We start from the raw sequence: 26,160 nt of genomic DNA on the forward strand, positions 1-26,160 counted from the left end.
AGCCTTTCAAGTTTGAAATCCGCTCACTTTGCATGGAGATGGCTTTCTAAAGACAGCTCAGAATAGCACCTCAAACCTACAGGCTTATTTCTAATCCAGAGCTTGTTGCTGCCACAGCTGCTTTCTGGGTCAAAGGAACTAATTTGTTCATAAAATCATATGAGAGGGTCTTAACCTTCATTATTTCCAGTTGTAGGCTAACTTAAATGCAGTATTCAAAAGACCCTGCAGTGCAATTACACAATCAACTGTGGGAAAATTAATGGTTCTTAATTGTACCATGGCAGCAAGATGACACAGCATTGGTACTTTTTTTCCGAGAAGATTTATTCTCCACAGGTGTCACCTCTGCACGCCCTGCAAGGAGTCCCACTAGCCCCTTCACCAGCAAGAATCTTGTTGCGCATAGCAAGGAATTCAGCCCTGCCACATAGCAAACACTCACTGCCCTGTGATATTCCACATGCACAGAGATGGTTTATTTATTTGGGATTATTTGGGAAAATACTTCCTCTATTACCCATTGTTCCCAGGTAGCCCTTCTTGCTGGCTCAGTACAGGTGCCAGGAGTGAGCAGGACAAGGTTTCCCTGGCCCACAGCTCCAACTCAACCCTGTCTCAGGGCTGGGACCTGCTGGCTTTGCTGGGGAGTGCACCACCAGTGTGATGAGTGCCTCTGAGGTCTCATGCACTCTTGCCTTCCACCAGATAGCTGCAAATTGGTGGCAACATGATAGATCTGGACCTTTGCTGTTATCCAGATTGGCAAAAGTGGATGCTAAGTGCTCCATGCTCAGTGAAGATTCCTATACCAGCACTGAGCATATGAGAGGCAGATTGGTTACTGGTGGAGCACGGATTATGTCCAGTATCCCCAGCTGGCAGCAGCCAGTGCAAACGCCTGAAGCCTGGGTACCTTCCAAGTATCCCTGGCCTGGGTGCACTCCTGCTAAAACCAGGCCAAGTGATCTTCATGGCCTTTTCTGAATTTAGGAACCACTGTATGGCCAGAAAAGCAGCAGCAGCAGTCTGAAATGGTTAATCCTACAAAGGTGCTCCAACTTTGCAGAAGGGAAGGTAGAAAAGACAAGTGGAAACACTTTGCCTGCCATAAGTGAATTGCATTATTGCTATGCAAACAACCCATTTCCTGAAAAGATCACAGTGACCTCATTTGATCCTTGAAAAGCAAAATAAAACTTGTTTGTTTGGGGCTTTTTCTAAAACTGGAAGCTATGCCGGATTGGATTGAGTAAGTAATGAAATGCAAGGTTAAACTGTGATAAGGCCGTAACCATAGTGATATGATAATGGCTGTTAATGCAAGTTTGCAGGAGTGATTTGCGTAACCACTACGAATGATAACTTTATGTATTCATCAATGTGATCATTGTAAAAATAAATATATAAAGTAGACAGGAAAAAAAAAAAAGCAAGCTATAAAAGGAATGCTTGAGGGTGTGCTTCTTTAGAGCTTTCCCTAAGGCAGCCCTTTCTGGAAACTCAACACACTATTTATTTTGCAATGATCTGGAAGAAAAAACATCCATCAGCTGCTCTGGCTTTAGCAATGAAGAACATCAGCAATATCTTTTGATTCCTGCCTGAGCAAGGAAAAGGACCTCTTGCAGTAATTCCACTCCAGCAAATAATTACAGTGTTTATTTTAAATGGGTTTAGCAGGGCTCCAGTTGACCTCAGGCTAATCCAACAGGCAAGATTTCCAACAAAAAAAAATCGAAGTGACAGGAAAAGCCCATAAATCAGGCCTCCCCAAAACTGCTTCACAATTTTTCTCTTTCCATGCCTTGTTGCAGGTCAGCCTGTCCTACTTGGCCAGAGCTTTTGCTGACAGTCAAACAGCCCTTCCACTTCCATACTTATTATAGTCCCCTCACTCTGATCTGCAGCTAATAGCATCAGATACAGATGAAATTGTTGTTTCTCACTGGTACAGCATCAGCACCTCTATTAGCCCGCCTTACTCTTTTCCGTCTTGTTCCAAGGTTTCAGTCCCAAATATTGCTGTAGCTTGGGAAAATATTTACGTCAATACAGTTTGTTGTGAAGATCTTACCATCATATCATGTGATTTGGTCTGTACAGCAAGCTCTGCTTATAAAAAGAAGGAAACTCTAATGCAACATTCCATAAATCTTGGCAATCTTTTTTTGACTAATTACTTCCTCTCTAACCTTTAGTCAGAGGTAAACTACCCAGCACAATCATTTCTCTTCAGGGCAACTGCGTAATAAAAGTACAGGTAGTAAAGAAAGGCAGTGGCTGAAAAAATCTGGTACTCAAAACCGAGATCTATTTTCAGCACCTTCAGCCCTTGTGACAGGGGAGCTGCTGGTGGTGGCACCAAAGGTGAGAAGCTGAACTTAACCTCCCCTGTGCAGTGAGCACCTGAGCCATCCCCACCTGCACCGAGAGGAGTTACTGCAATCAACCCCCTGCCTGCTTCAGACTGGGAGCACAATTGCTGGTGCTGTTTAGAAATCGATTCAGCGGCATAGTTGTGTTATGGGGTACCCTGTGCCCTCTGGGTGTAACGTGATGCTGTTAGGAAACACTCTGAACTAATAGCCTCCTTATGTATTCAAGTGTTTCCAGGCAGTACTTGGAAGTGGACAGAAAAAGCTATTAACTTTAGCAACAGAATATGTCACAAGCCCAGAAACCACGAGCCCTTGAATATAGGTGCTGTGTGAAACCCTAAACGGAGAAACATGACACATTGTTCTCAGTGTCACGGTGTGAGAAGATATTATATTACTGCAGCACTGACGATTTCATCAAGCAGTTTTTGATCTGAAGCATCATTTCAAGCATCCTTGGAAGGCAGCATTCTGCAGATCAAGATTCCCCCTCTCTAGGGAATAATTGAACAGTACTCAAAACACTGCAGGAGCCCCTCAAGGTGAGAGTAAAGTTCAAATGTTGCAGTCAGTTAAAAAACTTAAAACTCTTAAAGGAATTACGGTCATCTGAAACTTTTTTTTTTCCCCAGTTATCTTCATAGCTTGCCATCGTGTGAATGATATTGATTTTCAGAGGTAACTAGCAAACTCAGGAACCCTACAGAGCATTTTCTGACTTTGGAATCAAAACCAGAAATGTCCTAAGTGTGATGACACAAGCTGCGGACTTCAAGGAGGCTCCAACATGCTCTGTCCTCTTCGTGCACATAGACGTTTCAACCCTCATGAGATCCTCACAGCTCAAGCCTGAGCAGATAGCGTAGGTCTGAGGAAAATCACATTGGTTATGGGGCTCCTTGCTCTTCAAAAGCCAATGGACTTCCATATCTCTGCTGGTAACAGTCTACTTTGGGTAACTTTGTCAAGCTTCTGAGCCCCTGAGGGCTCCTTTACCTTTTGAAGCTTCTGTGGAGCAGTGACAAGATGAGAAATCACAGGATTTCTAGGCCTTAGCCCCTAAGCGAATTTTAGGCTTTTAGCACTAGGGTCTTCAGTGAATTTCAGTTGTCCTCTGGGAGCAGAAGAAAGACAAATACAAGTCCCGTGGAGCCAGTTAATGACTCAAGACTGAGTCATTCTCACCCTAGCAGACAATCCCTCTTCATTCAGCACAGGACTTAGGTTTTGTCTAACGCCTGGAGGGTTTTTCAGAGTTATCTGGTGATTTATTCCGAAGAAATCAAGTTACCTTCCAGGAATTAATGGAAAAAATAGTACGTAAAGGCTTAGCAACGGCACTGTGTTTTCATTTATTTTTCCGTTGGCAGCAGCTGAAGAATTTAATTTCTAAAAGAATAAGTAACTTCACAATCATCTGCAGTTCCTCTTCTACCTTATCCAAAGTAGTGATCAGCATCTGAGCAACCTTAGAACTATCATGTTTTGAAAAAAAACATTGGGAAATTCCTGGTTCAGCCCAACACAGGCTGGGAAAACTCCTGAAGCCTGGAATAATTCCCTGGGATTTTTCCCAGCAAAGCAACCCTGTGCTCCAAGAACCACGGTTAATCCCTGACATCCCTAAGTCACAGTGCTTACCAAGAAGCTGGGTTTAGTACATGCTACATCCTTTTTGAAGCACAGACAAGTACAGGTAGAATATAGAGAGAGTTTAACCAGTAAGAAATTGCTGTGACAGTGATAAAACAAGCATCATAAACCAAAGTCACCTAGGCATGGAAAAATGAGGCTTTTAATCACACCTCTCCATTTCCCAAAATCAGCTCACGAGGATACACTTTCACTGCCTCATCTAAAAAACAGATGATCGCCAACCTGCATAGCTGCAGCTGCAGTGACAGCACTTCTGGGCTCACGCGAGGCATCTTTAACCATTTTTTTTTCAAAAAACAATTGCTTTCTCAATAGTTTTCTACCTGCATGGAGCTTATAGCTTTTGCAGGGTCTTGATCTCTTATTTCTAGAACTCATAATGCAAGGCCACAATTCTGATAGTGCCCCTTAGGTATTGCAACCTTTTCTAATGGCCTAAGCATTGTTACAGTTGGAAGTAGTTTATTGAGAAAAGAATATCTGATATTAAGCAGATATTACCCAGCCTCACAGACCAGTAACAATGTCAAACCGCAGCCAGTACTTAGCCTTTTTTTTTCTTTTTTTTTTTCCTGGGACATACCTGCTGGAGTCCTTTCTACAAAGTTCAGGATATTACTGCTTTGTCTTCTCAAAGATATTGTTTAACTGAAGATATAAATATTGATTTAGCAGATGGCCAGATAAGGTCATCGTGAAGGAGAGCCAGGAGGAAATCCAGCAGGCTTCTAAGAAACCTTCCCGCATGCATGTTTTATCCGTGCACAAACTGCATCACTTTCTGTACGGGTTAATACTTGTTAGTTATGGATACATGATGCCTCTTCCCAGCTATAGAAACAACAACAAAAAAAGTATTTTCCCTCAATAATGATTTTGATTGATCATAGCCACGATGGCTTCACACCTCCCACTTACCTGATGAAGTTTCTAGCATTTTCTTTCAAGTAAGACTGAGTCTCTGCCAAAGAATGAACTCTAAGGCAATAATAATTTGCTGTGATTGTTGCTTCCCAACTGTGGGAATGTTTAAATTGCAAAGCTAAATGAGGCTATAGCCCACAGCTTTCATACAGATACTCTAAGAGGAATACAACCCTACGGTCCCGGTTGTAAAATCATAAGCCCACCTGAAAGTCCAGCCCACTGTTGAACTGGATGCTAGCGTTGGTTTGTAACAAAAGGTTCGTGTTTCCTGTGCTCTGCAGCACCTGCAATGTCCTCCTGTGAAGATCCTCATAAAAATAGCTCAGAGGTAATTCCAGTTTTGTGGAGAACGGAGATTAAAACCAAAAAGTTTCTTACAGTGACTCTGCTTTCTTTGAAGCAGGTTCCTCAGACTTACCCGGCTCACAGCTGATGTGCTGGTGATCCACACTGAACACCTGAGCATAAGCACCAGAACCCTACAGAGCATTCACAAAGGTCCTGCCGTGCTCTCACCGAAGACAGCTCTGGTTTTAGGAACAGCTCTGGGCCGTAACTGAATGTAATGTCTCACTCTGTCCTCTCTAAGAAGTTATCCTACCCTCTCTCCCTAGATAATCGCTCTACAGCTGGGTGCTTTTTTAAAATAATATTTGCATTGCCCTTAAGGAGATGACACTGGATTGCTCTGCTTCAGGTGTTAGCTGTACTTCTCCTCACAGACCTTTTCCAAAGCAAAGGAGGAGAGATCCCTGTGCTGGAGCAGTGCAACTCGGTTACTGATGCTAATACTTTAATTCTATGCCCTAAGAAAATTTTTCTGTAAGCCAATGCTCTTGTGTATAATACATTTACATACCCCGCGTACAAGCACTCTGCATATATGTGTGCACGCATGTTTGTTAATGACACAGTGTATCATACACTTATAAAATTTTCTGACATCATAAGACAGCTTTTAAGGAAAAAAAATGAATCATTTTTAGACCATCAGCTGTATCAGCAGCTGTCAAAAATCATAATCTTCGTTCTGATCAAGTTACACATTATACACTTTATTAATAACATGTAATGGTAAGGAATGATGCTACCCACATATATACATACGTACAATATTGCAATCTGAGAATATTCATAGAGAATTTTTAATTTTCTCTTGAAACAAAGAATAGGACACTAAAAAAACCAAAATATTACAGCAAAAATCTTGGTTATCTTCATGAGAAGAACAAAGACATCAGCAGTAAGTAACACGGGTCTTAACATGGAAATACATTTCTCTTAGGAATATTTTTTGCTTAATTCATTCTAGTTCATGCATTAACATCCCTTCTTCCTCTTCATAGACTTCAGACCAAATGGTGGTGGTAGGGAAATCACATGGGATACAATAACTTAGCCAGTGGTCTATGAATCATTAGTAGCCTATAACACTCAAAGTGGTACATACACGTACTGAAAGCAGCAACTGAAAAGGTCACACATTCCCATTCACGCAGGAAAACTCATATGAGTTCACAGAATGGAAAATGAAAGCAATAAGTGCTTATACCTTAACCCAGTATCACTTGGTTGTAGATGCACGAGACAGTACGAAGACTTCTCAAAAAGCATTTTTTCATTAGGCAACTTGGGCTGGCTGCTCTAATTACACACTGCAGCGATTGTCTCTGAAACAACAGACTGCGTTGGACAAAAGGAATGATTGAAAGGATAAAGTTAGGAAAGCCCTGTTACCCTGAAATGATTCAGATGTATTCTTCCCACTTCTTCCCTTGTTATTTCTCCCTCATAAAACATGAGCATTCAGCAACAGAAAGAGATGTTATTAAAGACAGGCACCCATCTACAAAATAAATGCTCTGAAGGACTTCTCTACAAAGCTGAAGAAGAAAGCTCCCAATTACAGAAATTCCAGACTATTCCTTACAGGCCTGATATTTTCACACCCAGCAACAGAAACGATGGTTTTAAGGCTGTGTTAAGAACCCTAAATAGAAATGGTTTAATGTTCTCTGTGCCTCTCCCACTTAAGTTGGCAAAATTTTAAAATGGTCTGGAAGAAACAAAGAAGGAGTTATTTTAAAGGCTAATCTCTGAATCTTGTAGCTGAAAGCTAGCAACTACAGACCCTGAGGGGTCTCTGGGAATGTGTGGGCAGCCCCCTTGCTGACACTCACCACGAGTGCTCTTTCATCCTCTAGTTCCCTCAAAGCGCTCTGAAAAGCAAAAGCTGATGCATGGGACTGGGATACCTCTTCTCACTTGGTTTCCCACTCCCTACTCTCATAGTTGACATATAATTACATTAATTGAACAATTGCCTCTTTAAGCAGTTACAATTTTTTAGCCCCTCTTACTGGAGGGCTGAGCCAGAATCTCAATGCTGAGAGTCAGAGACCCTGTTTCAGGTTCCAGATGGATGTTTGATTGGGTGGATGTTTGTTTAAAAACAAAAATTAAAAGTAAAAACCCCAAAGCCCAAACTACCCCAAATTTATTTCTGCCATGAGCTAGAACCTCAGTTTCTTGACAGATTATAATATTATTACATAAAATACTGGTTTGTTCTTCATTTGCTTGTTATTTTGCTGCTGAGTCTTTTATTTGAATACTTAATTGTTGCCTGGAAATAGCTCACAGGTTTCCAACTTTCACGCTCTTTTTAGAGGGGGAGTATTAAATCCAGGATGTAATTAAGCCTTCATTATTAGGAATATTTTCTTTTTGGGGACCCAGCAGGGTTTCCAGGATGTCAAAATCTTGTTTGGACCTTTTCAGAGGGTAGCCAAGTAATTTGGCAGAAGATAAAAAACACAAGGAGCCAGAAGGCCTTGAATATTTTTTCAATAATCAGCTGAACATAACTGAAGAAACTGGAAACCAGTAGTGAGGAAATGAATTTAAAAAAATATTTAAAATAAAAGAAGAAAAAAGCTGCATCTTTGAATTTGAACAGTATGTACTGGAGATCTCAGAAAGCATCCTGGATACTGCCAAAGACTCCCTTTGGACATCTGAACACACGTCCTCAAAACTGTAAAGACATAGTCTTGCTAAGATTTTGCAACAGCAGAAGTACAAAGCAACCAAGGACCATGCACACAAATAGTTACTGAATCTGTACCTTGTGGAAGAACTTACATATTTTGGCATACATTATTATCAGTTTTCCAAAGGGAAAAGCCACCCACATATATGAAAAGGAAGGAACTTTCACTTTTCTCACTCAGGCTGAAAACGTGTACAGATGGGGCAGCTTATATCACAACAAGTCACTGAATGTAAAGAACTAACATAATGAAAGCATCTCTGCTTCCACCCCCATGTTCTTGCCTGCTGTTTGAATATCTATGAGTTATTTTGCCTGTATTCATCTACATCACCAGAGGACTCTTCCCATAGGGCTCTCCTCTCCAGGAGCAGCAAGGGGGCTCATTTTCTCTGTAGTACTGGACCTGGCAAAAAGACACGGAGCTGTTTTTGAAAGGTGAGTGTTCCAAGCACACCTAGCTTATTCCGATATGTATATTGCCATTCTTCCCATGTCCGGAGCATTTATCATACTAAATGTTAAATTGAGATCATCGTGTTCAGAGGCTAAGTTTAGTAAGCTAAGTTCACAGGGTCCTTTTTACATAAGAGGATCCTCTAAATCTACAGTGAAACAAGAAAAAGAAAAGCATTTATCAATACTTATCATACTGAAAGTCTATCTTGGAATTAAAAAGTTCCCCATACCCAACTATAAGAATCCGTGGAAAAACAAGTATGATCCGGTCTTCTGGATGGCATTACATCTGTGGGAACTCAAAGTAGACGGCATCATTGATAGCACTGAACCTGCGGGCTCAACCTAAAGGCTGCTAAAACTTAAATGTCTGCAGAAAGTCCGCTAACTCAGGTCTGACTTCTGCAATAATAGTAGGGCCTCAGTATATTGTAGTGCTGTCAGTTCTGTAGGTGTGGAGATAGAGTACAAGGTAAAGGAGAAACACTGCAGTGAGAAATCCACATCCCAAATTCAGACAAATGTAATCATACAAGGTTAGTGAAATCTGCTCCTTTTGTAGCTAAGATGCATGATATAAACAGTGACTATTTCATCAAAGTGAAACATCACTATTTTCAGTCATCCTTACAGCTTTTAACAAACTATGAAAGACATGATTTAAGTTATATGAGTGCAAAAATGTCATGAGGCAAATGATACAATTCATAACGCAGAGAAATAAATGCAAACAGGACAGAACACATTTTCTGATACTCTACAAATACTCAGAGAATGTTTAACATACAAAACGGAATGTCTTCAGCAGCAATGATTATACTCAAGATGAGCCAAGGATCTTCTTTACAAAGTGAAGGCACCAGCTCTTTGTAAACTCTCACTTTAACTGAGAAAACGCTCAGAATATTCCACGGAGGCAACCTGCGTGGCAGCGTTTCATTGCCTGTAAATACTTCACAGTAGAGATACCAAAGGTCTTTCATCTCCTTTTGACTATATTTAATAAGAAATGTTTCTTCTTCGATTTGTCGAGTAGGAAACTCTTTACATCTCCCCAGAAATGTTACAATGAATCTATAAGACAGTGTTTTCTCTTATCTGCCTTCTGATATCTATTGAGAAGTTTCAAGGCAAAAGAAATGTCAGATGCCAGTATGAAACACACACATTTGCAGTCATCTCTTGTTTTCAGTATTGTGCTATCGACAGTTTCCCAGAAGGAACCGTTGGCTTACATTAAAAACAGAAATACATTTAAAAAAACAAGGAACTTGTGAACATCTTCCAGCTGTGCAGTTACCTATTCTCTGACTTTTCAAATGCAGTAGCAAAGACTGAACAAGAAATTAACCACCTCTCAATTCTTCAGGAAAAAGAAGATTAGACACTCCTGATCATGATGACTGTACTTCAAGATTCCAGATTTTTTCAAGTGTGCATCCTGAATGTACATGTCATAGCACGGAGAGTATTCACACAGTTCTTGATAAATGAAACTGCAAAACTTGAAAAGTGTTAAAATAAATATTCCATACAAAGGTGAATTCTTTACATCTTGGGCAAAATGAACTGACCATCTTCATACTTTCCAGCTCACAATTATCACCAAGCACATTTTGCTACTCATACACACAAATCCAGTGATTACACTAATTAATATCGTTCAGTATGCAATCAAACTTGTGCGTTTCTAAGTCACCTTATTTCAGCTTTATAAATCCGACTGAATTTTTAATGTAGTACTTTCAGGTTCTACAGGACTGTCAACTGGTACCTGGAGAGGGGGAAAAAAGCAGGAATTAAGCTGTTATTCAGAACTTATTCCCAACCTCAGTATTCTTGGGTAATTAGGCTAGATTCCAATAGTATATGTGGTTAATAAGCCAAATCAGGCATTTATAGAAAGCCCTATTTTCCCTTCTCTCTGTAATGGAAAAGAAACAAAACCAAACCAAAGAAACCCACATCAAAAAATACAAATACAGAATTGAGTTTCTTGGTACAACTCTAAAGTATGTATTTACTGCATACAGATATTTATCACAAGGAGATTAACTTTCCTTTTTTTTCCTCCAGAAAATTTCCATCAGAATCTTGATGATCAAGGTTTGGTATCAAAGTGCTATTGTACCATACAAACGCAGGCAGCTCTCAATTATTTATGGTAATATCAGACTCAGGACTCCAGCCTTTTGTTATATCCTGGCTAATACAAATGAAGTTCTGCGACAATCTAGGTTAATTAACAGACAAATCATGGACCACTGCCTACAGTCAGCACGTACATCCCCAATACAGCCCCTGCCTGGCTGGTAAACTCACACAGTATAGAAACTGCAGCGTGACTACTGTTCCTCAGACACTGACGTCACTTAAAGGGACTGCAGGTATTTTAAATAAAATATCTAGTCTATAGCAGAGTCTCCTAACCCAATGCACAATAAGGCTTCACAGTCTACAATGCTACCTGCAAATATGAAGAAGCAAAATTCAAGCAATAAAATCAGAGATTAATACTAGCCACTTAAAATTCAGAAAAATCTGAGAGCAGAAGGTCTTTTACATTCTTTCACAGGAGCTAAGGGGAAAAAGATATCTGATGGAAGCATCCCATATGGCTCTGTTGTTCCAAAACGGGATGGAAACACTGATAAGTTCTTGTCAATTACTCTTTTGCTGTTAGTATTATTATGCCAACAGAAGCCAAGCATTTAAGTACAGTAATAACATCACAGTAAAAGAGTCATCACTTACAGCTTTAACATCCAAGTTCATAATCCCCGAATTCACATTGTGTCTTTTCAAATCTGATTTTATTAAGGCTGAAACAAAAAATACAGAGAAAGCTTGTTCACAACTTTGCAATGACATGCATTTCAAGGGAAATGTTTGTACAGAGGAAGCACATAGGAGCTGCTTTCAGCACATATTCAAAATACCTGTATTCACTCTTTTGGGATTTAAACTTACAATTTGAACTTGCTGCTCACAATGCACATGCAGAAAATGACAATAAAAGCCATGATTACTTAAAGCAAAACTTGATGGTTTGGGCACTTTAAGTACATCTGTAAGTACCAGGATGTGTAAGTAACTGGTACAGTTTAGGAATATAGCAGCAGTTTTGGGAAAACCGAAAAGTGTGTCCATGTATGTTTTTGTTTACTATCCTACATCTGCCTCAAATTTAAGACATGACTCAACAAATAGGTGACAGATGGCTGTCCATATATTAGCAACATCATCCTTAAAACAAAGGGTAGGCGCACAGTAAGTATTGAAAGTGAAAAACAAAGAAAAAAAACCACAAAGCCTGCACTTAACTTATAACTTCTGTCCTCAGCCCAGACAGGAAGCCACATATTTAAATCCTAGATGTCTGAGACACCTAAAAACTACCCAGAAAATCACTGTCTCAAAAAACCCTCCACATTTTTACATTAAAGAGAAATCATTACTTACATTTCTGATTAATTACCTGTTAAGATAATGCCCACAAAAATCCAAGCACAAAGAAAGAGGTTTCCTGCACGAGGACTGTAGTCTGTTGTGAGTTTTCCTTGAACAAGTGTAAATATGATTCCAAATATCTATAAACAAACAAATAACTTCATCAAGATGACAAAGAAAAGTCTCATCACTTTACCTTGCAAAGTTTCAGGTCACATATTACAGAAACCAAAGTAAAAAAAATAAAGACTACAGCAACAGAGACTTAGCAGCCGAGTCTAAGAAAGCCTTCTTAGATTTGAACTGAGCAGTCTTCCTGAACACTACTTCACTCAAAGAAATAAAATTATATAACCTGTGCTGATGCATTGAGGAGACCTGAGGAAGTGCCTTCAGACTCTGGGTATGTAATTTCCACAGCAAATTCAAACCCAAGTGGAAGATAGCCAGTCATGAAGAACCTGTTGAAGAGAAAAGTAAGAGGATGACAGGTGTGGCTTTCATCTATTACTAGAGCTAAGAAAATCAAACATAAACACACGGTATTATTAATTAGTTGGTATTCTGAATTGTCTATTTTCAAGAGGTAACATGATTCAGTACTTGGTTTGCATGCCTCATTCACCCAACCTCATCCAACAACTTTAGCCATACATCTCTCTCTTTAGGACAAAGATGTTTTAACATCACAGTATTACAGTATCACAGTATGTTAGGGATTGGAAGGGACCTCAAAAGATCATCTAGTCCAATCCCCCTGCTGGAGCAGTAACACCTAGGTGAGGTCGCACAGGAACATGTCTAGGCGGGTTTTGAATGTCTCCAGAGTAGGAGACTCCACAACCTCCCTGGGCAGCCTGTTCCAGTGTCTGTCACCCTCACTGAGAAGTTTTTTCTCAAATTTAAGTGGAACCTCTTGTGTTCCAGCTTGATCCCATTACCCCTTGTCCTATCATTGTTTGCCACTGAGAAGAGCCTGGCTCCATCCTCGTGGCACTCACCCTTCACATATTTATAAACATTAATAAAGTCACTCCTCAGTCTCCTCCAAACTAAAGAGCCCCAGCTCCCTCAGCCTTTCTTCATAGGGGAGGTGCTCCACTCCCTTAATCATCTTTGTTGCCCTACGCTGGACCCTCTCCAGCAGTCCCCTGTCCTTCTGGAACTGAGGGGCCCAGAACTGGACACAATATTCCAGGTGTGGTCTCACCAGGGTGGAGTAGAGGGGAAGGAGGACCTCTCTCGATCTACTGACCACCCCCCTTGTAATACATCCGAGGATGCCATTGGCCTTCCTGGCCACAAGGGCACAGTGCTGGCTCATGGTCATCCTGTTGTCCACCAGGACCCCCAGGTCCCTTTCCCCTACACTGCTCTCTAATATGTAATTTCCCAACCTATACTGGAACCTGGGGTTGTTCCTGCCCAGATGCAGGAGTCTACATTTTCCCCTGTTAAATTTCATCAGGTTATTCCCCACCCAACTCTCCAGCCTGTCCAGGTCCCGCTGGATGGCAGCACAGCCTTCTGGCGTGTCAGCCACTCCTCCCAGCTTAGTGTCATCAGCAAACCTGGTGATAGTGCACTCAATTCCCTCGTCCAAATCGTTAATGAATATATTGAGTAATATTGGCCCCAGTACTGACCCCTGAGGCACTCCACTAGATACTGGCCTCCAACTGGACTCCGCACCATTGACCACCACTCTCTGGCTTCTCTCCTTAAGCCAGTTTGCAACCCACCTCACTGCTCTACTGTCTAGACCACACCTCCTCAGCTTAGCTGTGAGGATGCTGTGGGAGACTGTGTCAAAGGCTTTACTACATATTTACATGTTTGTCTCATTTCCCAAAACCACCTGCATTCTACTCTGTACATATGAAACCACCTTCTCTGACCAACCACTCCATAATAGAAGCCAATTACTTTCAAATGAAAGACATTCATGAACTGCATCATTTGATGACCCCAAACATCCATGCTGGAGGACAAGAAGAGGCCATCAGTGGCAGTGAGGCTGGACACTGGAAGGGACACTAGAACCTGCTGTGGAAGAAGCTGAGGGGACCGATGGATGACGGGAAGAGCAGGAGCTAAATGCAGCTGAGGTTGGGCGATTGTTTTTTTAGACTAAAACTCTCAGGACATTCCTGTGTCTGGATACAGCACTATTCCCTCAGCACCTTTTGGGGCTTTTACATTATGTATCTGTGAGAAGTACTTGTGCTCTCCTGAATGAACAAAGCACCCAGCACATCAACTGGACCATCAAAATACAAATTAATCAAAACACACAGAAGCCAGTCTTTTGAGATTTGCTCAGTTAAGCTCTAATTACTTATCCACTGGTTAACAGCTGCAGACAGCTTTTTGAATTGGAACAAAAAAATTGATGACATACAGACTTCTGTTAGGTCCATAAAAATGTTAAATGAAATCCACTGGAAAGTGAGTTACTTTATATTTATTCTGCTCTAACAGAAGGTGAAACTCTAGTAAACCATCTCTGTACTGTGATCTATAGGCATAGTTTGAGAGCATGGATGGCAACAGAATATACAGTAGACTCATTCGGTTAAACCAGTTAAATATTGTTGCTGAACAGAAACGCAGTAAGTCTTCTAGTCCTCTTTAATTGCTCACCCAAGTACTCCTCCAGTCACGAACACTACTATAAGGTATCCGAGGTCCAGGGTGAAAGTAAATACCAGTAACCCAATGAAAGAGAGAATGTAAACAATCAAAGTAGTTTGCCTGCAACACAACCGAAAAAAAAAATTAACATTGCTAACATAAAGTCATAGTGTATTGCTGATACATGGAAAAGTAACATAAACATTACTTACTCTCTAACAACTGACATTTAACAGCTATGAAATTTGTTTCTTGTAATTCTGACTCCAACATATCATCCAGTGAGAACATATCCCTTCCTGAACTCTTTATTGCCTTAGTTATGTGGCTGCTTTACTCAAGGCTGAGAGACCTACTCAGAAGTCTCAAAGAACAGACGAACACAGCAGATACTATTACCTTAAGACTGTTTTAGCTCTCTGCTATGTTGTGCCTCTTGGCCATTCTGCAGTGCTGCCCGTTACACAATACATGAGCAGCCAAATCAAATATCACTAGTGATAAAACTCAGCCAAAGAGGCAAGTCAAACAAATCTAGAGACAATATTCTATTATTTTAAATTTGGATTATGAGATGTCATCCAAAACATTAAAGCATGTATAACTTATTTATAAGCCAAAGCACATGCAGAAACAAAGCCAATCTGGAGCATCAACATCGGTTAGGTTCCTACAGCTCTTGCATGTAGTGTACAAGGAGTCACCGAGGGAGAACTTCTCCACCACAAGCAGCGCTCCAGGGCACTGCCAACCCCTGGGGGCACCACACCACCAGTGATGGACCCAGGAGCTCCTGCCCCAGAACACAGTTCTGCTCCATGGGCATCCACTGAATGTGTTTACAAATATGCCCAGAAGTAGTAAAAACAAAAATTTCCATCCACTGCCCATTTTACAAAACAATGGTTTTGAGCCTTCATGCTTTCCTGGGAGAAGGAGCCCACGAGGCCACCCGGCCACTGTTTATAGGACATGCAATGCTTTCCTTGGTAGCATTTCATTCCTGCAGAGACAGGAATTGATAGGAAACCCCTTTCATCTTTGCATTCTCCTCTCTCATTTCTTTTGGCCAAGAACCAACAGGAGTCTCAAGCTTTTGCTGCAGCCTCAGAAACTTGTCTCCAGCAAGGCCACTAAATGATCAAGGATGAATTGCATTTTATCATCAGTTCACTTCAGCCCTTATGTCGAGGTATTTTGTAATGCAGTTGCACCGCTCTCCTACCCCTAACCCCAGACATGCCTACCCACACTTACTTGTATGTTTTAGTGTAATCCAGCCACAAACCACAAATAATCGAACCCACCATTCCTGCCACCACCAGTGTCAAGCCAATTCTCCCAGCGTTCACTTCTTCTCCCTTTCAACAAATATTTATATGGTGCTCATTAATAACTTGCTTCCACTCAGAGTCAAGTTCAGACCTCTTGGCAGTCATAAGCGCAAACAAACATTCCTAAGACTCCCATTATGTGTATGGTGCAAGAAATTGTAGGGAGGTATAAAGGAAACCAAACGTCTGAGCACACATAACACCTACATTATTATAAACATCACCTCTGCAAATGTACAGAAAAAAAATTACAAAGGAGATCCAAGAAACTTACCTCATAATGAGTTACTATCATCTGATTTAACAATGTGGAGACAGAATAAAACACCCCAGTCATAATACCTACAGTACCAAAAGAAAAACTTCAGTTATTCCAGGTGTAGCCACACAGATCTGTTACTCTAAAGAGTTAATCTTCTGACTCACATCAGAGGCAAAATCTTTTATCTGCCAGGTAAAATCTGTTCACCCGACCTACAAATGTTATTTTAAATTCTGCAGGATTTTCCAGCACTGGCTGTTGAATAAGTTTGACACTCCCTCCCCCGTAAAAAACCACCACAACTAAAACTCCATGTGCTTGGTGCACACATTCAGCTGTTCCACCAGACCACAGCCCGACAGCTCCACTTACCGTAACTGATCAGCAAGAGTACAAACGGAATGTTTTTGAATAAGTTTATGATCGACTGCTTGTAGGAGTAATCCTCGGGAGGCATAGTTTGCAGGACTGCTTGAGAGTGGCTAGGAGGGTATTTGGGCTTTTCTTCAAACACTGAGGAAAAAGAAGAAGGAACAGTTTTGATTTGTCTTTACCAGATTAATGCTTTTTATTTTTGAGGTGTTTCAGCTTGATGAATTTCACAAGTTTAATTTGTGGTTTAAAACACTTCCATAAAAAAATATTCTAGATTTTCCTCATGCAATAATTAAGTCACAGTCATAATGGATGCGCTATTTATTTGGTCATGTTCGATTGCTACCAACATATGGTCAAACACAGACTTCATCTGCAATGTGTCTAGACCTTCATATTGGAATTGTAAGATTAACAGAGAGAATTCACATTATATTATGCTGTCCTTGTAGCAGAAAGCTTAAGTGAATGAAATATTCTGAGAGTGGTCATCCCATGTGAAGCACGACATTCAGCAAACTGGTTGTCGCTTAACCCTGGCACATCAGGTAAGTTAGCACAAGTGAACTGGAGAAAATGTAACCTCAACTGCTTTGAGCAAAGTGAGATGCTTGAAGTGAGATATTGTAAACACTCCCTATGGTCGTAATTTAAATTACAAGAACAGAATGCTTACCAACTCCTGTTAAGAAGAACAAAAGCGTGGACACTATTGCTGTTCCATAGAACATGATGCTGATGTTATGTGCCATTAGATCAATATCGTTAGGTGTATTTGGAACCAAAACAGGTGGCAACAAAAAGCCAATTGCAGTGCCAAGCTGTAAAGCAAGAAAAGAAAATCAAAAATAATTTCCCGGTGAACTAAATATTAACAGAACAGCCTTACCAGGTAGAATTCAGAATTTATATAATAATAAGTATTAATAAAACTACAAAGGAAGAGCATTCAGTGTAGTATAATGCTGCTGAGCCATTTGCTCTCTATGACATTTCATAATCAGGTCTTCCATAAGTCAAGTTTTAACCTTTTCATTTCTATATCAAACTACAATACTATATCTAGTATGCAGCACATCAAACAACTAAGCATCAAGGAAGATTTTTTCAGAATCTTTCATAGGAAAATACTGTGACGCATATGAATTAGTCTTGATCATTCGCAACTGAAGACCTAGAGATGACAGAAGACTCCAGCTACTCTTGTAGAAACACTCTTTTCTTTTTCTCAATCAAAACACTTCACCTGACACAGCAGTAATCAATACTGCCATCAAGGTTTGCTGCAGAATTGACAGAGTAGAGTAAAGCAACAGAAAAGGAGCATCCTTTTTAAGAAACATAAAACCAAAACCTACATCTGCAAGTATTGCTAAGGAAATAAAGAAAATAATCAGAAAATAAAGTAGCAGTGGGTTTGTAGCAACTGATATTGAACTAAAGACAAAAGGACTGAAATTTTTGGTATATATAAAAAGCATTTTAAAACATGAAGAAACAACAGCCTTGGACTACTCTTCACTTTACCTTTGCTGCTCCTCCAAAACTAAACTGCATTTTGAAGTGTTAGAACTCTTTTTTTAAATAAAAAAACAAACAAAATGCATCTATTTCAGGTAAAACAAAACAAATACGAAAAGAGCACCAAAGACTGTTAGAATAGCAAGTCAAACACTCAAATTAAAGGTGTGTCAATGTGCTTGAAAAGTGCCCTTTGTGCACATGCCTGATGAGGGGTTTGCTGTTCTGACTGTGGGGGATTTTGTTGGGTTTGTTTGTTTGCGGGTTTCTTTTGTTGGTTTTGGAGGGTGTTTTGTTTGGTCTTTCGTTTGTATTTTAGTTTTAGGTTTGTGGGGGGTTTTGTTCTTGTTGTTGCTTGGTTTGGTTTTGTTTTTTTCCCATCAGACCATCGGATTTACACAGTATCCAGTGCTCTATGTAAAGAATGTTTCTTTTTACCCTCACCCTTCAGTGTAAGAACGCTACAAACACGAACTGAGTACATAATTACTCTCACTATTTTTCTAAAGGTATGTTTTTTACACCCCTAATGTGAGTCAATACAGCACCCACAATATTCCAAGAAAGTTAAGTGACACCGTTTCACACCTTTTAGATTTAGAGAGGTCAAGGCCAGAAGGACAGAGAGTTCAAATGAATATGGTGTGCCCAGTTTGAGATGCTCATCACTTCTGGAAATCTGTCACTCCTAACAACCCTTGACAGGTACATCGCTGTGTTCCCAGGGATTTGTGTTTCAATTGTGAACAATCAGATCAGCATCTCAAGATAAGGGGTGCGATCTGATTTGTGATAATTACTTTGTTTCTCCTCTGCCTGCGGTTGCCAGTCCTGTTTGCTGTAGCTCTGAAATTACGCGAAATATCTGATAAGTAATGGGATGACCTACAGCCCAGTTTGTTATAGCAACCCGATTCTCTTATAGATTCTCTTACATTGTTCACCTCGCGCAATTGAACATGTACAGTGAGACTCTGCCATAATGCATCTTCAAAAGTCAACTGCACTGGGCTATACAGCCATTATTTCTAACCTCCAAGTGCCTAATTTGTCATTTCATTACTCTACTCTTTCAATCTAGCTTTTTAGAAGTTTTAAGGAAGCAAAAACTGAGAACAAAGAAATTCTATGGTTTGACACCATAACAGTCTTCATGGGTTACAAGCAGGACTGGGATCCTAAGACCTATGCAGCATGTAGCTCTGAGCCAGCAGGGTACAGTGTAGCTGCAGGAACACACTTCATCAGCATGCTTCACAGGTATTTCCCTGGCAGAGGACTAGCAAGCACGTTGGCACACTAAGATCAGTCCTAGTTTCTGGAGGTGAAGATGCTCCAGAGGTAATTAAGGTTTATTTTCTTCACACCTCTATTCCTGTCTTCCTTGTCCCTCTTTCTCGTGGTTCCTACCCTCACAATCCCCGCACCACTGCTCCTTGTCCTTCGCCGCTGCAATGCCCATATCTCAGCATCTGAGCAAAGCATCCATTTCAGACTCCCGAATGGATCCTTGGCACTGTACTGCCAATCTGAGACCCCAGTAAATCCTTGCTACTCTAAGGACTGGTACGAGTCTGGAAGAGTGGAAATTTAGCTGCCAAAGAAACCTTAAACTTGATTCTGGGACACAGATGCAAAATGTCTGCACAACTGCTAAAACAACCAACCAACAACCCCCAAAGTTTTCAGTCCAAACGGGACAGCTGACTTGTCCACTGGAAGACCTCCATGCTAAAAAAATAGTTTTGGAAATACATTGGGAAAACAGTAAACAGCCACGTATGAGATGATGAGCAACCCTAACTGTAAATATGTAACGCTAATATTGCTGCTGTAATAATCCAAAGTGCACAAGCATAAAATCATTAGACTCATATGATGTAAAATAAACTCTTGTCACCTTAATCAAACTGTACCTACAGCCTCAGCCTGCACCAGTGATGCTGATTGGGATCTTAACGTTTTGTTGCCACAAAAGAGCAGGGACAGTGGCAGGGGCCAAGAACAAGGCTATGGGAGGAAAAAAACCCATCTGTATCATATCTTCAACTGTGAATTCAGATATGCCAGTTCCAGCTCTCTGAAACTGGCCAGGAGCAGGGACCTCGAGGAAATCCTTGACTCAGTTATCAGCTCCCCACGGTGCCATGAACTATCACAGCGGTACAGAAAACTTCATGAGTCACCAGGGCAGCGACTGCTGGTGCTGAGCAATATGAGGCCATAATTTAAAAAGCAGGAATTAATGTACGGTGGCATTGGGGGCCTCTATGATGAAGTTCACATATTTCACCCCTCTCCAGCTGGGGGTGGATTGAGTCAGACGAATGATGTCAAGCGCAAGAGACGGGATGCTGAACGCAAGAGGAAGAGAAAGCAGAGCAGGATGACTTCAACGAGTCTCGACTGAGGTGCTGCAGGCAGCTGGCAGAAGTGTGGGAGCTGCTCCATGCTGCCACATGGCACCATGCTCCTGCAAAGCCAGGTTGGCCGGGCAGAGTGGGACACATCACCCGCTCCATCACTTTTCCCCTCTCCAAGGCTGCCCCGTTTCTCCACTTCTTGAAGAATGCTCTTTCCCACTTCAATGACTGGTTTTTCAACCAATGCCACACCAAACCCTAAGGAAGTCCACTTCTCCAAAGCATCCCTCGCCCATCCCTCCCCGTTCTGCCTCACCTGGTTGCCCAGCACGGCCACGGCGCAGGCGGTGGAGACCTCGGTGGGGCCGAACCAGACGGAGGCGATGCGTGAGGGCAGCCCCAGGATGAAGACCTGCGCCACGGCGCACACGGTCTGCGCGGCCAGCGTGAGCGGGTAGCGGCTGGGGGCCAGGCTGCCGCACTTGAGCCAGGCGCCCAGCGCGTTGAGCCCGGAGCCCAGCAGGGCGGTGAGGCGCAGGCCGCGGGCGTCCAGCAGCCAGGTGGCGGGCAGGATCAGCGGCACGTAGGCCACCATGTACACCATGGAGAGCCAGTCTACCTGCGTGAAGGAGACGCCGTAGAAGCCGGCGAAGACGTTGCTGAGGATGCTGTACTGGATCCACTGGAAAGCGTTCACCAGCGAGTAGCAGCTGAAGACGGCCAGCACCGCCAGCCGCCGCCGCGACAGCCGCGTCTCCGGCCGCCCGCCGCCCGCCGCCAGCATGGCCTCGGCCTCGGCCGCCCGCGCCCCGCCGCCCGCCGGGGCCGCCCGCCCGCCCTCCTCCGCCTCCTTGCCGGGGAGGAAGCCGTTGCAGCGTGGCAGGGCGGGCACGGCGGCAGCCGCCGGCATCTCCCCGCTCTCCCCCTCCGCCTCCTCCTCGCCGCCGCCGTCTTCCACCATCTCGGCCGTCTCCCCGCCCAGCCTTCCCGGTGGTGGCGGCGGCGGGCGCAGCCCGCCTCTGCCCGCCAAGGTCACCCGCCTCCCGCTCCGGCCTCGCCGCCGCCCCGCCCCGGCGGCACAGCCCAGCCCAGCCCGGCGGGCGGAGCGGAGCGGAGCGGAGCGGAGCGGAGCGGAGCGGAGCGGAGCGGAGGTGGCCCCGGGAAAGGGAGCGGGGATCGCGCTGAGTACGGCAGCGGCCAAGAGTGGATTCAAAAAGCTATCGCTGCAGCCCTGGTTGCTGGGAAGGTATTGGGGGTGTGTATGTGCGCATACGTGTGTGTGTATATATATATATGCCTATACTTCTTACTGTCTTTTACACTGCCCCTGCGAGTGACTGAGAACCATACAGAGACAGCAATGATGTACGTGATGCCCGGAGTATCTCCGAGGAAGGAGCAGCTCAATCTCACTTCCTGTAGTCACTTTTTTGGCTGGGGTGTCCTGCGCAGGCGAGCACGAGCGGTCACAGACCTGCCCTTGGTGGCTCGTCCCCCGGGCACATCGCAGGCTGCTGTGCTGGCTGTGCCACGGGCACACAGGCCACACCGCTCCCATCACATCCAGGGAAAAACACTGGCCTCTTGCTGTGATAACAGGTTTGTCTCTTCACATTTGTAGTACAGAGACATGTACTGATGTGATGAGACACAGACGGGCAGTGGCAGAGGCCTGAATTGCGAAGGAGGGTGGCCAGGTGGGTGCATCACTAGGGCATGTGCATCCATCCCAGCCCTTCATTGCCTTCAGAGCCGCAGGCAAAACATTCCTTCTTTCCACTCAACCTCTGAAATTTGTTTTGACACATACCCCAGAAAACTGGCCGTTGGGCTCATGTGTAGAGGCGGTTAGATATCACATCAGTAAGCAATCTATCTCCCCTCAAACCCTGGTCGGTACAAGTCTTCACAGGAGCAGTGTCTGGCAGCCCCTGTCACCGTTTGTAATTCTGCAGACACCATACCATTATATGGATTGTTCTCCAAAGAGCATTAGGAAAATACAGAAATATTGAAATTTGTTAATAATGCTAGAAGTACGCTACTGACTTCTGTGAGAAATCATTCGGCGTGGGTTCAGCAGATAATATGCTGCACATTGTTGACGGGTGTGTTGGGGCCTAATCAAATCTGTGTCTGTGTGGTGGATGTGCTTAGCCACCAGTCTTAAGTTCCCTCACTAATTATGAGTTGGTATTTTACTCAAGATCGGGTGACCTATGTAAGCCATGGTTCCTGATCTTATTTATAGTTTGAATAGCAATATGAACACATGCTTCAAAGTACGAATTTGGCTATGTTCGCTTTCCCTGAGCAACAGTAATGACGGTTGCAGGCACTGTGGATTTTTAGAGATGTGAATCCTATGACAGATTTAAGCCCTTCTTGCCTCTTTCATTCATATCAAGAAAAAGCCTGATTTATTTTTACTTTTCTTGTGTAAGATCAGATGCTGGATAAATTCTCCTGAATTCCTCTGCCTGACTTCACAGTTCAAGTCCTACGTGCTGTAGCAACACAGCCTTTTAAAAACAGGACTTCAAGAGGAAGAAATGTAGTGGGAACTGAAACAAACATTACCAAAGCAACAGAATAGCTGGTTTTCACTTTAGGAATGCATATCTGTGTTACATATTGATAGAAATATGCTGAAAACACACCTGAAACTGTGTCTAAGCTAGTAATTCCAGCAGTACCAGTTCATGGTCACTGGGACCCAGTTGTCCCCACTGTTGAACTGCTGCAGCGATCCTTGGCACAGGCTGCGGAAGGGCCTTGGGGCTGGGGAAAGGACCGTGATACTTTGGTTGGGTCATATCCATTAGCGTCCTGAAAAACTCTTCTTCTTTTGGAAGAAGGTGTAAACACTGATCTACTTCTGACTTCATTCAACATTTTTTTCTTTCGAATTTTGGATGACTTCAAAGTCCATCCAAAGATAACATTTACTTCTTAAAGACAGAGGAAAGTAGGCTTTGCTCTTCTCTCATTCTTTTCTCCCTGTCACACCCCTGGCTCTGTGCAGCAGGAGCTGCTGCCAAGTAATACCCTCAGCGTGAGCTCTGAATTCAGCCTGTTCCAGCATGGCCGGCACGCCTTGGGTTTTGCTGCCACAGTGCCTGCAGAGCAGCATCTCCTGTATCCACCTAATGGTCCAGAACACACAGCGTCATCTGCTTCCTGCACAGGGAATCCTGCACAGGAGAACTAACCAGACATCAGGGAACTGCAGAGAAAAAGAGCCCAAGCCTGGCAGCAGAAGGAGCACCTGGATAAAAGTTAGCTCGCATAAAAGAAAGGAGACTTTTTCCAGAAAGAAGTAAGTTTATTTACAAGAGATCAAGAAGAAGCCAAATCCACCTCTGCCACAGATACACCCATCTTAGTGAAGTAAAACTAGATTGATTTTGATGAGGTATGGTCAATACAATTCCATCTTTGGGGATGTTTATCTCCAAACATACCTTCCTAAACAAGAAAGGGGAAGGCAAAACAAATTGACAACATCAAGGCAAAGCTTTGATAGCTAATCTCCTGACTTTTTGCACTGCTGTATTTCATAGGCTTCACAACCATTACTTCTGATTTACACCCATTTGTATGAGAAGTAGGCCCAAGGACATAGTTGCCCAGCAAGAGGAAGTTATCCTGTCAGAAACATCCATTGGAGGAGGTCACTTAAAGCACAGGTCTTTGGATTTCTACACTTCACTGGCAATTTATTAAGCTAAAGACAGAACACTGATATCAAGGTTTACAGCACAAGTTCAGCTTCAGACTGCTGCTGTCCTATTTCAGTCTACCTACTAACTGAATATTTAGGCTCTCCTGAATATGCTTCTCCGTGATAGAGACAGAAATTGCTCATGTATACACAAACATTAACAAAACCTGAATGCAGTGAAAAGACTGAAACGTCTTATGTATCAGGCAGTCACTGGGAAGTAGCTGATACTAATTTACTCCACAGCAATTGCTTTCTTGTGCCCAAGTAGCAGATGTATTTGGACTGTGATTGTAGAACATTGCCAAAATACCAACACTTCTAAAATAAAACTGGAAATTTTATGTACAGCAGGTACGAAGTTAAGACTTCCAGGATTTTGTTTGTTTAATGTTTTAAACCATGTATTTCAGTCTCTATAGCCAAAAATCTAAACATTATTTTATAATGCATTTAACTCTTGGTTAAGGTTTTCAATGGAAAAGCTGATCTCTTGGTGCAGAAAAGACCTATGTAGTAGGAAGACATCAGGTACTTGGTCTTCCAGATAAGTCATTTAAACAAGAAAACTACATCAACTTAAGAAAGGGATTTCAGAACAAAAGATCTGAAGTTCCAACTGAGCTAGAAATGAACTATTTTAGCAGCATATTAAACAAACCTCAGTAAGCTGGACTTGAAAGAAGGTAGTCAGAGAGTCATATGTTTAAATTTCTTCATTGAAAGCTATTAGAGAATACAGGGGAAAATGTAAACATCCTCTTCCTCTTATGCAGTCCTCATTCCAGCAACATTTGCCCACCCTCCCCACAAGATAAAGCCATGATCCCACCCAGAGAATGAGTTCTTGCTACACAAGGCACTTAACTGAAATTTGCTTGTAGCTCCAGGTGTTTGACCACCTCAATGTCTGCCCACAGTAGGCATGTTTGCTCATGACCTCGATTCAATTTTTGATGTACTGACAGGAATACAGAAGTATACTCTTGAGTACAGGAGAAAAGTTCTGAATTTTAAAACGTGGGTGATGAACTCCTCTACCGTAAACAACAGAAATTTGTGGTTCTCAGTGTCTCCATCCATATAAAAAAGGCAGAAATGTACATCTGGCACTTCTGTCATGCTGCCATCTGGTTTTCCTTTTGTAGTTAGCTGTCAATTTCATATACGTAATGGAATTTTACCCCTGAGTTTCAATCAAAGCAAGCAGGGGAAAAATTATGTACGCAAAATAGGCTTTGCATACAAAAAGAAAGCATGTGAACAAATACAGTTGGTAAAGTTTATTGGGTTCCTATTCGCTGAGATTAATAGGCTCTTCATATATTACAAAAAGTGTAAGCTCCATCTGAATCCTTTATACATAGTAAGAAAAGTGTATATGCCCACAAAAATTAGTAAAAAGCATGATCTGCAGAAGGGTTGTCTTGAATGAACATTCTTGGTTTTGACAAACGCTCATTCACTCAAATGTTGGTTAACTTTGGGGAAAAACTTCAATGCACTTTTTGGTGTTACTTCACAAACTCTTTCCACTGACACGTGCCTTTCGCCACAGCAATGTGCTGGCAGACAATCTGGATCTTCTCTGGTTAATTTCTTTCCTAAAAGATACTCAACAAAGCTCTTCTATGAGACAGGTCAAGTGACATCAACCTCACCCATCAAAGAACCGTGGGAGAGAGGTGATTAGAGAAGCCATGCAGATGCAGCAGCTGTGTTTGAGCGGGTTGGCTCAGTTCACCCGTAACCCAAGGAACAGCTAAACTGCACTTCATCCCTTCCTAAATAGTACAACAGGGAGATATTGCAGATTTCCACTAACACAGCCCATTTATCAGCTCAGCATATAAGGATTCAGTAACGTGAGAGGAATTGCTCCCCAAGAGTTTTCTCTACTGGCTATAGCAGAATCCTGAGTAACTCAGATGTCACCTTCTGTGGATGCAGAATGTCCACTGAGATCTCCCACTCCCTACCCTATCTACATAGGAATATCTAGCAATGTTGAAGCAATTAGCT

The 26,160-nt window shown here is 42.4% G+C and overlaps 1 protein-coding gene across 1 annotated transcript; it reads right to left on the reverse strand.

Annotated features, from left to right (window-relative positions):
• Window positions 1-5,998: 5,998 nt before the first annotated feature.
• Window positions 5,999-21,453, reverse strand: FLVCR1 (FLVCR choline and heme transporter 1). The gene is made up of 10 exons (XM_065834369.2): window positions 20,731-21,453; window positions 17,207-17,351; window positions 16,528-16,668; window positions 16,168-16,235; window positions 15,817-15,920; window positions 14,569-14,679; window positions 12,281-12,386; window positions 11,954-12,065; window positions 11,230-11,297; window positions 5,999-10,249 (listed from the first exon to the last, which is right to left on the reverse strand). Exons 1-10 carry the CDS (start codon window positions 21,373-21,375, stop codon window positions 10,187-10,189), a joined length of 1,563 nt encoding a protein of 520 aa, XP_065690441.1. The 5' UTR covers window positions 21,376-21,453; the 3' UTR covers window positions 5,999-10,186.
• Between the last annotated feature and the right edge of the window lie 4,707 nt (window positions 21,454-26,160).

The sequence above is a fragment of the Patagioenas fasciata genome, chromosome 3 (assembly GCF_037038585.1).
Source record: "Patagioenas fasciata isolate bPatFas1 chromosome 3, bPatFas1.hap1, whole genome shotgun sequence".
Lineage (NCBI taxonomy): Eukaryota > Metazoa > Chordata > Aves > Columbiformes > Columbidae > Patagioenas > Patagioenas fasciata.

Excerpts from the sequence above, each read along its gene's own strand:
- FLVCR1 (XM_065834369.2), bottom strand. The coding sequence starts at position 21,375 with ATGGTGGAAGACGGCGGCGGCGAGGAGGAGGCGGAGGGGGAGAGCGGG. Across the intron at positions 16,236-16,527 it reads ACTCTTGCTGATCAGTTACG|GTATTATGACTGGGGTGTTT; the intron begins GTAAGTGGAGCT and ends TTGGTACTGTAG. Across the intron at positions 12,066-12,280 it reads TCCTCAATGCATCAGCACAG|ATATTTGGAATCATATTTAC; the intron begins GTTATATAATTT and ends GTTTGTTTATAG.